The sequence below is a fragment of the Pygocentrus nattereri genome, chromosome 2 (assembly GCF_015220715.1).
Source record: "Pygocentrus nattereri isolate fPygNat1 chromosome 2, fPygNat1.pri, whole genome shotgun sequence".
Taxonomy (NCBI): domain Eukaryota; kingdom Metazoa; phylum Chordata; class Actinopteri; order Characiformes; family Serrasalmidae; genus Pygocentrus; species Pygocentrus nattereri.
Genome location: NC_051212.1, coordinates 18,383,856 through 18,398,095, shown reverse-complemented (window position 1 = coordinate 18,398,095; position 14,240 = coordinate 18,383,856). Strand labels below are relative to the sequence as shown.

General features: G+C 36.7%; 1 protein-coding gene and 1 non-coding gene across 2 annotated transcripts in view; both read left to right on the top strand.

Moving 5' to 3' along the window:
- Positions 1-12,554, top strand: part of shtn2 (shootin 2) — a 21,604-nt gene extending 9,050 nt beyond the window's left edge. The window contains exons 9-17 of the mRNA XM_017683039.2: positions 1,126-1,272; positions 2,377-2,530; positions 4,194-4,368; positions 4,489-4,547; positions 4,644-4,744; positions 5,335-5,364; positions 6,645-6,698; positions 7,113-7,269; positions 12,049-12,554. Coding sequence (XP_017538528.1) covers positions 1,126-1,272; positions 2,377-2,530; positions 4,194-4,368; positions 4,489-4,547; positions 4,644-4,744; positions 5,335-5,364; positions 6,645-6,698; positions 7,113-7,269; positions 12,049-12,197 — 1,026 coding nt within the window. The 3' untranslated portion in view covers positions 12,198-12,554. The remainder of the gene's footprint in view (positions 1-1,125; positions 1,273-2,376; positions 2,531-4,193; positions 4,369-4,488; positions 4,548-4,643; positions 4,745-5,334; positions 5,365-6,644; positions 6,699-7,112; positions 7,270-12,048) is intronic.
- trnap-cgg lies at positions 8,305-8,377 on the top strand. Its single transcript has one exon. It is a non-coding gene; the product is annotated as a tRNA-Pro (tRNA).
- Positions 12,555-14,240: the final 1,686 nt, after the last annotated feature.

Below are 14,240 nucleotides of genomic sequence, written 5' to 3'. Positions count from 1 at the left end.
TTCAAAGAAAGCAGCAGGGATAGTTTTCCACACCTCCAAAGTTCAGTCTTAGAAGTTGGGTGTATTTTCTGCCTCTCACAATCCAAGCACTTCAAAAGACATTTAGTGATGTTCTGAGAGCACCAGCTTTGTTTCTTTGAGTTGTAGATTTTCATTTTTGTCTATTTCCTTTTCTCGGTAACAGATTCTTGAAAGCTACACATGCTTTCAGATTCAAAGAGTTAAATTGTCTTTTCACAGTGGATGGATGAAATGTGATGATTCTACAGAATCCAGTCGCTCACAGATAAAAAGGGCAACAGTGGTTTTATTATCATTAGGCAGAAATGTGGTCAAATAACAGGCGTGGGTCAAATCCAAAAAACACAGCAAGATCACAGTGGTGATCATAACACCAGCCGGACAACTACAAATGGAAAATGCAAAAGACATGGTTGAATAAACAAGCCAAAAAGTTGGGCAATATGATGGGCAAAAGTACAAAGAGAGTCAAGCACAGGGTCAAAAACAGGGTAAATGCAATCAGAAGAATAATGCTCAGCAAGTTCTCAAAGAAACAATACCTTGCATTGTTTCTAACTAAAGCCCAGGCTTATAAACTAAACTGTTATAGTCATATGACAGCATACACAGGTGAACAGTATTAGTAATTGGGAGATTGTGAGCATTGATAGGTGCGCCAGCGATTGTCTGAAGACATGTGATTTCCCAAAGTATTGTGGGCAATGGAATCTGTCAAGGACTCCAAGTCTGAAGGAAGTTGCTCTGTCATGTGATCTCCCGGGAGAGTCTGGGAAATGAAGTCCGTTTCTTTCCGTGAGTCATCCTATGACATATATCATCAGATACCACATAAGCAAGATTATTTTAGATTACTCAAGACAGCTCAGTGTGGTTTGAGGCAAGTGTGTGCTAATTTAGGTATGCAGTTTGCATGATGAGTACTGGTTCACAACTTCTATTACTTGTTAGTGACATTAGCCTCATGCAAACCTAAAGAAAAGTTCTTTGGATGCCACACGTCTTACCTGAATGACTACATTTGAAGTAAAGAAAGAAATGTTGATATTGGACCAGTTCAATGGTAATGTGATCGGTTGGTTGATTGTAAATATGTGGTTGTAGGTTCTGGTAAAGCAGAGGGAGACCCACAGGCAGAGCATGGCCATTGAGCAGACTTCAGAGATGGATACACAGCTTAAGCAGGCCCTGGAGCAGGTGGCTCAAATCAGCAAAGCACTGGAGGAGATACGACTCCATCACCAACAACAGGTGTGTGTGTGTGTGTGTGTGTGTGTGTGTGTTTATATTTGTATTTATATTTGATGCAAGGGTGAATTAAGATTGTAAGGGCTGTGTGCTTTCTTAATGCACTCAATTAAACACAACTTGCTTTTTATTTCTCCATCATCTCAGGGGTTGCTCCCATTTCACTGCCATTGCCATGTTTACCTGCTTTCATGAGGTACCCCTCTTGTCATTTGGGTGGTACCTCAAAGGTACATCTTCAGTACCTTTAGTAAGGCATCATAATTGTCCCATATTCAATACTGTCAAAACGTGAAAGAACAGTGAAGAAGCTTCACTACAAAGAGAACATAATTAATCTTATTTAATTGAATATTATGCAGGGCAGAATGTGAAATGTTGAATACAAATAATTTTTTAATGCAACAATACTGGTTGTTTTTTTCTTTAATTTGTTTGAGTTAATCAGAAACAATAAACATTGTGTCATATTGTGTATCATGGCCATTTCTTGAAGTATCGTGATATTATATGATTGACATATCGTCCACCTCTACTACAGTTTTAGGGTTAGTTACACATATATATTTCAATTGCAAAATAATTACATTATTGAGGCAGGTGCCAAATATTTGTTATTGCCTTTAACTCAATAGTAAAGTAAATAAACCATTAAAAGTAATTGCAACTGATCACAGTTCTTCATGATGGTATCAAAGAACACTAGTTAATAGATCCCCCCATAAATAACAAAGAGTTGGCTAATCGGAAGCTCATTAGAATCTACAGTGAATGGTTTACCATTATATTAGTGAAGTTTATATCAGCAAACCTGACAACAAAACACCATCACGGTTAAAACAACAAGCATGAAGATAACATGTTATAAAACTCTACTAAATCAAAAATGACCAGTTGCATGAACTTAAAATGGAAGTGGGAGACACATGCAAGTGGTTTGACATGTTTACTTTAATATGACACCTGGATAGACGTGCAGTTTTCTTTACTCAGTCTACCTTACATTGTGTTTTACATTGAGTTAAATTAAATTTCAGAACTGAACTGACTTCTGTCTCAGTTCTAGATCTCATTTCTATTTATCTGTATTGTGATTCTCTCCTACAGAGGAGTCAGTCTCAGTCAGCTATGGAAGAGTTCAGTGCTCTCTCTGAGCTGCAGGTGATCAGTGCTCGGTTAGAGACCAGTGAGAAAGAGCGGATTAAGGTGGAGAATCAGCTGAGAGATTCACAAAGAACTATGACAGCACTGCAGGAGGAATGTGAGTAAATTATCTGTGTATGATATTTTGAAGCTATCATATCAAAACTTCAGAGCTTCATTTTTTTGGTGTTTTTGTTGTTTTTACATTTTTTACACCAGGAAAATACCAGCTGTCATTTACATTGTGTGGCTGTGCTATTTGAAGAATGATGCAAAAGAAATAGCCCAAAATTACAAACTCATTTACAAACCAGTTGGGGCAGTAGGAAAAATGTAAATAAAAAAACAGCAATAATATGCAAAGACTTTTTTGAGCTGTATTCAGTTTAAAATAGTATAAAGACGAGACATTTAATGTTTTAACTAATTTTGTGGATTTTTGTGTATGTAAACTTATTCTAAGTTTGAGGCCTGCAACATGTTCCAAAGAAGTTTGGACAGGGGTGTGTTTGCCACATCTTGAATAGACATGTTAGAGCTGAGAAAATGAATTGTTGCAGTTGTGAAAGTGGAATTTTTCCCCATTCTTGCTTGATGTAACCGCATGGAGTCTTCATTGTGAATTGTGTTTCATAATGCACCACATGTTTTCAGTGGCTGATCAGTCTAGCACCTGCACTCTCTTACTATGAAGCCATGCTCTTCCTCCACATGCAGAATGTCAGTGTCTTGCAGAAACAAGTAGAAACATACCTGAAAAAGACGTTATCTAGATGACAGCATATGTTTCTTTGAAATGTTCAGTTAATGCTCAGCATTAATAGTGCCTTCACAAATGTGCAAGTTAACCATGCTGTTGGCACTAACATGTCATGATAGATGTTGGATTTCAAACTCTTTCATTGGCAACAATCAGGATGGTCATCTTTTCTTTTTGATACAGAGAACAGGATGTGTTGAGCCAGAGCAATATGAAAGATAGAATTTTCTGATCACAGGTCATATTTCCACTTTACATCTGTCTTTCTCAGATAAGCTTTAGCCCAGAGAAGTTGGCAGCATTTCTGAGTGTTTTTGATATATAGCTTCTGCTTTGCATAGTAGAGGCTTAACTTATATTTGTAAGGGTTTTGTAAAGTATTCCCAAGGCCATGCAGTTATGTTCATTACAGAAGCATGTGAGTTTTTAATACACTGCCATCAGAGGGATTGAAGCTCATGGACATTCAGTATTGGTTTTAAGCCTTTTACTCACAGAGATTTCTTTTGATTCTTTGAAACTTTTAACAATTTTGTGAACTGTAAATCGAGTAACTGCAGAAGTCCCTAAATTCCTTGTAATCTTGCACTGAGAAATGTAGCTCTATGTGTTGTCTGGAATTTGGAATTATTGTGTAAATCAGTTGACAAGGTTGTATTAAATATATCTTCTTTGTGCTGTTTCAGTTAAATACTAGTAAAAGATTTACAAATCACTACAAAGTTTACAAATTGCGGCTTTCTGCTTTCTATGCATTTTACCTTCGGTCCCAAGTTTTTTGAAAATGTACAAACCCAATCTCGTTACATTGACACATCTTAAAGTTAAGAACATATGTTCTTCTGCTATGATGCTACTTTTTTGAAGATACAATGGTGACAATATTTTGTCAAAACATGACATAACATGGTAGTGGTCTATATTAATGGTATATTAATGACTGGCACAGATTATTCTACTACATGTATTGATCACACAGATAAAAATAATTTTAAATGTATATATCATGTTATTCTATCAGTGAAGCAGCTTCAGGTTGGGGTGAAAGAAGCTCTTCCCCTTGAATCTGCCCAATCAAATAAGGGCAATGCTTCTCTGGCTCCTCCCTTTCCTCCCCCTCCTCCACCTCCTCCACCACCACCACCTCCTCCACCACCACCACCTCCCCCTCCTGTCCTCTCTACAGCACCTACGGAGTAAGATCAAAGTGATAATTACCTGTTATCATGATACATATAAATAATATCAAAACACTACTCTATATACATAAGAAATTATACATATGAAATTTTGAGCGCACTGCTGTGTCCCTCTAGCCCACTGGATGCATTGAGAAACAGAAAGAAAGGCGGAAGTACTGCTACTGATTCTAAGAGTAAGATTCTCATATGTATCTAACTATTCTGTAATATTATAATGAGCTTGGGGTAAATTTTTGACTCATTTTCTGTCTTCCATTTTCTCATTGCAGAGCCTGTTCTGTCAATGGAAATGAAAGCCAGAGCAGTGGATGAAATGATGGAGAGAATTAAGAAAGGAATCGTTCTGAAGCCCACCCAGAAGCCCCCACAGGTGAACAGTGTCTTATAAAGGCCAAACTCTTTGGCCAAAATGAAAAATGTAACCATTGCAATATCTGCTGCAGAATTGCCTAATTGACAAGGAAACCCCCTTCTGATAACATATCGTGAAGATATTTTAAAAAACTATTATGCTTATTTAACAGTTTTGGGGTCTTCTTTATACACTGACCTGCCAGAAAGTTGAACATTTTATTGCAGCTAAATCATCATTACAGTTGAGGAAATGGATTGTTAAATAACAGAAATGACTGATCAGATGAGGAGGACAACAAGCCAAAATCTAATCTGATTAAAAAACAATACATGAAAATGATGTAAAGTTGTGAATATTGTCAAAATTATGATACTGAGGAACGTAATACTGCACTAGAGAATACTGGTCAGTACAACATACTAAACTCTAGTTTTAGGCTGAAATGCCCCTATAAACACTAAGGGATCATATGTGGGTCTTCACTCTCACAGCTATATATCTTACACATTAGTTTCCTAGTAGTTATTGAATACTGTGATACTGATCTAAAATTTAAATGAGGGAAACAGCACAGTATCACTTTCTACTGTTCATTTACTTTACAGGCTAGCTCAGAGGAGGAGACTGCATGGAAGGTTAGTGTCTGTTGAGGTTTTTAGAAAATTGATTTTTGAAGTGAAAAGAAGTAAAAATAGCCTCTGCAGCATACTAAATCTTTAAAATAACATTTTTCTATAATTGTTACTGTGATTACTTCATATATGATTAACTTAAACAAATAATACAGGAACTGTGGCATGTTCAAGATTTTGGACACCTTTCAACTTGTATAGTATCCATCCAGCCATCCATCCATGCATTCATTCATCCATCCATCTTCTAAGCCATTTATTCAATAAATGTTAATTCAATCATTAATTAGAAGTTAATGATTGAATTAATAATACATTTTCTGACTCTTAAAATCTCATGCTATCACTCAACAAACATGAGCTCCTTTAAGCAGCTGACTGAGGATCTGAAAACAAAGCTAACTGATATTAAGAAATGGTAGTTTGGCGGAATTATAGAAGTCAAGGCAAGATCTGAAAGGAATCTCTCAGAAAGAACTGTTTATATGCTGGCAAAGCAAAAGATCTAATATGTTTTGGTGTGTGTGTGTGTGGCAGTCAGTGGCACAGAAAACATTTTTCAGGTAGAAGGAAGAATGAGTTCCACCAAATATCAGCTTGTGTTAGAAGCAAATATAACAGTCAGTCAAGAAACCTAACCTGAAAAGAGGCTGGTTTTACCATACCTCAAAATGCACCATGAGCTACTTCAAAAAATGCAAAGCTGAAGCATTTGGAACAGGCCTCACATTCACCTAATATGAGGATCATTGAAAATAAGTTGGTAGATTTTGAACATGCTGTTTATGCAAAATGGCCAAAAGAACTAGAAGGGTTCTACTAGGAAGAGTGGAAGAAATTTTCAAAAACAACAACAGAAAGACTTTTAGCTGTGATATCTGATGCACATTTTTGGCCACAATTACTATTTTTTCTATTATAAGTTAATAAAGTATTAAATAATTGTGCATTGCATTTACAGAAAAGTGTTTTAATAGTGTGCTACAGAAGTTGTGTTTACTTCTTTTCACTTCAGAATTCAATAAATACATAATTTAGCCAGGAATGAGAAAAGATTTCAATGTCATGGCTTTAACTGATCTAAGCGGATGCTTCAATACTGTTAAAATGTATATAAAAGCAGAATGTAAACATTTAATAATTGAGTTTACATAAATAATCAAGAATATGATGTTCCAATATAAAGTTAAGTCAGCTTAGGACAAATGCATCATTACAGTCATTATTATCAGCTGTGTTACATTGCTCAGGCATTGAATCAGACATGTGGTTTCCTATCACAGGACCAAAGAAGTGAGAAGAGGAAGTCTGCTGTGCTTGAGTTAAAGGGAATGCTGGTAAAATTATAACTCTTACAGCAACTATGGCCTGTGCTTTATTTGTATACTCCACTTTGACGCTGTTCACCCTGTGTATTTCTTCAGCTAGTCACTGTCCAGAACTCCAGTACCAGGAACTATTTTTATTCCATCATTTATCAAGAAACTGAAACATTTAGAAAAGTGAAAGATTGATATCATGCAAAGCTCAAGCTGTGATTAAAGCAATGCTGGATATACCAAGTATGAATGTTACAACTGACAGAAAAGTACCATTTGAGAAAATTGGGATATTTTTCATAACTGATAATAACATAAAATCTATAAAATATGTACTGTATACAGCCAGTTCTTTGTAGTGAAATACTCTAAAACTACTGAAACGTTATTTGGGGGTTATAAGTTTGATCTGAACAGTGGATTTTCTGTCAGGATTCCATGAAGAGACCTGGTCACAGAAGGGTGATGTCCAGGAAACGGATTAGTCGTAATGTTGGGGAGGCAGAGCTTCAGCTTGTCTTGCAAAGAAGGAGGCGGGCTATTGGGGATGAGAAAGGGGCTCATCCTGCCGCCACACCAAAAACCCAAGGTAAAACACTTCACAGTATTGAAGGGGAATTCCACCAATTTTTGAAAGTTTCTGCAAAATTAAGTCATTGAGACAATGTTTGTGTGATTGTTGAGAGATTTGGTGTGAAATGATTAATTGTAGATGAACTTAGAGTCAGATTTCTGTACAGAGGTGGTGATAGGAGCTAATGTCTTCAATGCAAAAATAGTCTTTTAACTAACTGTCCAAAACTACCTGTCTTCTGAGTTTTTAAATATTTAGTAGTGGAGAATTTGCAAAAAATATGTCTCCTTCTGGGACTGTTTTGCATCACACACTGAGAACAGATTTTTTTTAAAAAAAGGTCAAAGCTATCATAAAACAAAGTCTCAGACATTAAGCAGTATCTTTGTAAGCATTTCATGTAATAACTTTCTGTGAGGGAGCTTTTAGAGGAATTAACCAGTTCAGACGATGTCACCACCACTGTGAAGTCTGCTGACAGTAAAGTTTCTCTGCTTTATAAGAATGGAGCATGTCACTCAAACGACTCTGAATGTCTTTGTTTATATCCTAACAATAAACAACAAACACCACATTTTTAAATTCAGTGGATTTCCTCTAAAATAAGCACATGGATCAAATACAAAGAGAAATTCAGCAAATCCATAAAGCACTTAATACATAACTGTACTTGGTTTCTTCATACTCATTAAAACTTTAAAGTCAAATGTAAGTTCTGGGAGGGTCTCTGAACTAGCTGAATGTTTTTTCTTTGTGAGAGACTGAGAGACATGATATTATTGGGTAGCATTATTTTTTCCACCTGCTAGTGTACTGTAATGTCATCATAATCATCAGAGGTTTTAGAAGTGGGAAGGTCATTAAATTTCATTGGAAGATAAAAACAAAAAACAAAACAAAAAAAAAACAAAAACGAATTTTGTGTTTTAAATGATATTTGATGAATCATGCTTAATTTGACCACTTCAACTACCAAGATAAAGAACTGTGCAAAAGTTCATTTATTTAATTTCAAATCAAAACCACCATAAACAGCCTGACTAGTTCAGTGGCTGGCTAGCTTAGTTGATAAGGCATTAGACTCGGGATCTCAGGGTTGTGGGTTCGAGCCCCATGTTGGCCATAAGCTTTTAGTGGCAGTTGTGGGCTGGAGGTTAGGGAAGGTCGCAGGTTCAATCCCCAGAGCTGACATTAGGTGACTGAGATGTCCTTGAGCAAGACACCTAACCCTCAACTGCTCCCCGGGTTCTGCGGATAGGGCTTCCCACCGCTCCGAGCAAGTGTACTCACTGCCTTCTAGTGTGTGTGGGTGTGTGTGGGTGTGTGTGCTCACTAATGTGTATGTGGTGTTTCACTTCACAGAGATTCTAAATGCGGAGGTGAAATTTCCCCATTGTGGGACTAATACGGGTCACTTAATCTTGATCTAAACAACAAATTATCAATTCAGTTGAGAAAAATGTCCTAAACTGACTCTGGGGTAGTACCCCTATTGTCACTGGGGTAGTTCTCTCAGAGGTATACCTCAGCACCTATAGTCAGGGAACATAATTGTACCATAATCCCTTATAACTATATTTTCTAAGGTTTACTGATTCCACATGCCGTCTTGTCTCCAGGCCTTTTATTTATTGTTCTGTTTTAAAACATGAGGCTATAAAAAAGTGTGTTAAATGTGTTAAAGACACACAATAGAACCTTAAAACCACTGTTGTACCTTTGAAGGAACATTTACATTGTTTGTACTTTGATGAACGAAAACTGTGCCTGCACAGATCCTTTATTTCTAACAGTGTTTTTCAGTGTCAGGAACAAAGACATGTATTTAACAGAAAATGACAAAGAAGCCTCAACAACTAAAGATAATATATTTTTCAGCATTTAGTGTGAACCCTTATATTACAGCTTCATTTCCTTTTGGGAAAGGAAATCAGCATGGCTATTTTTCCACACTTCAAAATTCAGTCTTAAGGCCAAATCAGTCCAAAGTGCTGCAGTGCCGCATAAGATGCATCCTTGTGAGTGCGCCAAAAACTTTACACTCTACTTGTATAAATTCAATGAAATAAAACTTTTAACATGATTGATCACATTTGGTGTCAGTTTACAAACTTGCTGACTAGGTTAGTGATGTTAGCAGTGGTAACAGATCATTACATTGTTTATCCAAATGACTGCCTGTCTTTATCTGTGTACACTTCAAACCACGTGATCTGCATTACAACTTTCTATGGTCTTGATATGGCTTTAATTTAATGTAGTAATGGCAAAAAGGTGGCCAGTCAATTTTGATGAGAACACCAGCAGCTTCTTTGCTTAATTTTTGAATATTTTTATTTCTCAGTAACATTTTAGCATTTTTATTTCTCAGTATATTAGTATCTAACATCTTCAGAAATATCTCTTGGGACATAAGCAACTTTTTGACTTAATTTCATTTTGAGATCTAAATCATCTCAAAATCTAAACTTGTTTTCCATGTAAGAGTTGCCACTGAAGAGTTATAAATAATCTTCAATTACGCTTTGGAAAAGACTATCTAGCAGTAGAAATGTTGGGTAATTTACCACAGCAAGATAGATTTTTTTTTTTTTTTTTAATAGAAACATATGAAACTCCTATTCAAACACATGATGCATTATACCCCCAAAACAAAAAAACCCTCACATTTTATTAGAATTCTTTCCAATATTTTATAAGAACAATGTTAGGAAAAAGTAACTAGAGCGAGAGCGAGAGCGAGAGCGAGAGCGAGAGAGAGAGCGAGCGAGAGAGGTGGGGTTGAGAGCACCTGCAGGTGTCCCAAATGGTCACCTTTCACCCTGTTATAAGATAATGGAAGAACCCAGCTCCAAGTTCTGGCTGTCACCTTGTCTGGTAGGATAGTTGGGAGATGGACATAAACAATTTCTCATGTCACAGCGTCCTTCTCAAGGAAGGAGGCCAAAGACATATATTATTTTACATCGAATAAAATATTCTATATTAAAAAGATTCAAAATTGATTACTGGATATATCCTTTGTTCCTCAGCAGCAGCATCTAAAATAATTGAAAAGGTAATTCAATAGCAGCAATTTCTCCAGCAATTTATTATTTATTTACAGTACTCATTATATTACACAATTGCAATAATTTTCTGTCTTTTTAGATATACTTTATTTATATATATTTTTTCAATGGGTTTCTAAAATACAGCTCATATGTGTTAGTGTGAATCCACAGAACCTCAGTTTTACCACATTATGTACAGTTGTACAGCATGTAAAGATATATGCATGCAGGAAAAATCTGTCTAGGGAGTCTCTGATAGAAAATTCTTGAACATTCATGTATGAATATGAGAATGATTATGAAACATCAATATAAAACTATCATTTACACCATGGACTGAACATCACATTACAGTAGTTACTGCACTGATACCATCAGTAAGACAGTAATCGTACTGTATCAGTAAGAGACTGCAGTAACCAATTATCTGTTAATTACAACATTGCAGGATGAACTAGTCACTGGAGCACAAACACCATCGTGGTTAGAATAACTAAACATTTAAACATTTATTGCAGACATGGTAAAAATAATATGGTGAAACAGCAAAAATCAGTAACGGAAAAAGAAAATACAAAAGCAAACTGACAAAAAACAAAGCTGCAAAGAAAGCTGGGAAGCTGCATCCCCATCACTATAATACTCAGAGACAGGCTGCTCAAGACTGCACAAAGTAGTGGCCACTTTCCCAAAATGCTTTGCAAATATCTGTATAATACTGTTACTATACTGCTATAACTTGACATTTTAACTTCTTTCACAGGAAGCTAGAGCTGTTTATCCCAGAATGCACCACTCTGTACAGAAATCTGCTGTATTTAAGGATTACACTAGATTACTGTAGCGCTTGCTCTTGTGCAGTCAAAATAGAACTAGAAGTGGTTAGGGCAGTGGGTGTTTAGTAGTTTTGTATTTCTTACTATACAACATATTGTACAGTCTTGTTCTGAGGAGTGAAAAACTATCCTTCATATTTTGCCATGTTTTTGTCATTTCTTGATATCTAAACTAACACAAGTCTGAAGAACACAGTAGACAGAATTAAAACCAAATGTTAATATAATGGAGTACCTAACAATGTAAGTCGTTATTTAATTGTGCTATTATGTTTGAATAATATAGCAAAATAGCACTTTCTACTAATATGCATTAACCCCTTAAAGGCCAGTGTCTGTCAGCAGGCCCAAAGTTTTATTATGCACTTCTATAACCAAAAAATAGCTCCACCTGTTTGCACTAAAATCCCAGAAGTTATTGAATAATAAGCATTAGTATATAACCGGCCTGAGATTTTAAGGGTTTAAAAATGATATAATCATTTACTCACAACCAGGGAAATTTACCGTGCTACAGCAGCAAAGGGATATCAAGGCACTGAAAAAAAAGAAGTATTAAGAAGAGAATTACCAAATAAAGTATTAAACTTATTAATTCTGTAAGAAGGTTATGTTTTGCTACTTTTTACCTTATGTACAATATGTCTGATACTAAAGATAAAAAATATAAACTCTTAATTTCCCAAAAGTAACAATATAAACATAAATAAAACAGCAAAACATCTTTACACTATAATGACATTTTACACGTATTGCAGATCGAATATTGCACACTCTAAACAGGGGTACTGCAGGAGCAGGGCTGAGAAACACTGGGTGAGGAGAAGTATGGGATGGCTTCGTTTTTCTGTGTTGTAATCAGGCTTGCTTGGTTTACAGTATCTGCTGTCCTCTCAATCCTCCAGATCCACTTCCTGCAGCCCCAGCCTCGAGCTCATCTCCCTGGCTAGCAGAAGGCGACACTGCCCCTGTCCTCCGTAGACTAAAGCAGAACCAGGAGAAGAGGAGCTCACGCATAAGAGCATCAGAGTGCATCCTCTGGGAGGACAACTGAAGATGAAAAAGTGTCTCTCTGCAGTAGTGAAAATACAGATGCAAGGTGTCATGTCCTATGTTGAAGGTGAATTGTGCTTAATGAAAGTGACAAATATGGGGTTCAACCGCACTGGTCTGCAGAAAACTTCTGTCTGAAAATACAGCAAAAATCTATATCTCTGATTGCAAATTTGAAATAAATTGGGATGTGAAGGTGTATTCATTTTGGACAATGGTCCCATTCACAGACTTTTATTCCAAGGTTAAGTGCAGATATTCAGTGTTCTGCAGCCAGGGCTACATTAAAAGAAACCTTCCAAGGACCTCAAGAGCATTCAGAACAGTTAAGGAAGAAATAAAACACGCTCTCTCTGTCCCACTGTCCAATTTCCTGCTCTCAGCTTTGCCTGATAGATTCTTCTGCTTCTACGCAATGAATCTTTCTGTTAAAGAAAGATTTTCACTGTGAGCCTTGAGCTCTGTGTGTGTGTGTGTATGTGTGTGTGTGTGTGTGTGTCTTCGCGCCTTCGCGCCTGTGTATGTAAAAGCCTTTAGGTGGGTTCATTTGCCCATCAAGAAGCATCTGAGATGCGGAGAGAGGTGCTTTTTGTCCTCCACACCTCCACACTCCCATTCTTTGATAAAAGCATTTTAAAAGGAGGGGAATTATTTGCACGGTAGCGGCTCTCGGCCTTCTGCTTTTAAAATCAATTTATTCTATAAGGATTCTTTACCCCCTGGAGAGAGCCCTTTATCTAGCAAACATTATAAAGAATTTATGTTTCACCCAGGAATTGTAAGGAGTCTGAATTCTGTGTCTCTCTGTGTGTCACTGGGTGTGAATGTGCGCTGATATGGTTTGGGTAAAGGATGCATGCATAACTGAAAACAGGGAGAGGAGTGCAGGTCCACTGAAATAAAAAAAAGATCTCAGGGGAAAATGACAGAAAAATACTATGGGCCCCCAAAACTAAATATGTATTCCCTTTCTTCAGAAATGTTAAACGAACAACCAACGAAATAAATATAATAACTATCTTCTAAAAATCTACTCCCAATCTGTGTTTCCTATGGAACTGCAGCTGAATTTATTTACTACACCCAGCATCTCTCAGTGTAGAAAGTTTCCATTTGGAACTGAAGATTCTCCTCAGAGCTATACCATCATAAAGTTTGAACACCTCTGCTCAAATTACAACCCCACTTCCAAAAAGGTGGAGATGCTGTGCCAAACGAAAATAAAAACAAAATACAATGATGTGCAGATCATTTAAACCCTTTATTCCATTGAAAATAGTACAAAGACAACATATTAAACATTGAAACTGAGAAATTTTATTGTTTGCCATATTTGCCCATTTTGAATTTGATGCCAACATGTTCCAAAAAGTCAGGACAGGGGCAATAAAAGGCTGGTAAAGTTGTATAATGTTAAAACAACACCATATAGAATACCATTAAAAGATTCAGAGAATCAGGAGAAATCTCTGTATGTGCAGGACAAGGCCAAAAACCAATAATTGCTGGCCATGATCTTTGGCCTCGGATGGCACTGCATTATAAATTGTCATGATTCTGTAGTTGAAATCACCGCATGGGCTCAGGAACACATCTAAAAAACCCTGTCTGTGAAAACAGTTTGTTGCTGCATCCTCAAATGCATGTTAAAACTCTAAAACGCAAAGATGAAACCATATATAAACAGGATCCAGAAATGCTGCCACCTTCTCTGGGCCCAAACTAATTTAAAATGGACTGAGGCAAAGTGGAGAAGCATGCTGTGATCCGACAAACCAACATTTGAATTTCTTTTTGCAAGTCATGGACACGATTTCCTCCTGGCTAAAGACCACTCAGCTTGTTATCAGTGCACAGTTGTTATCAGTGCATCAGTGTTATCAGTGCAGTTCAGAAGCCAGTGCATGATAGTATGGGAGTGCATTGGTGCACGAAGCATGTGAGATATGCACATCAGTTCCCAAACACAGAGTGTTGTTAAAAGAACATGCCCCCGTCCCAACTTTTTTGGAACATGTTGTTGGCATCAAAAGCAAAACGAGCA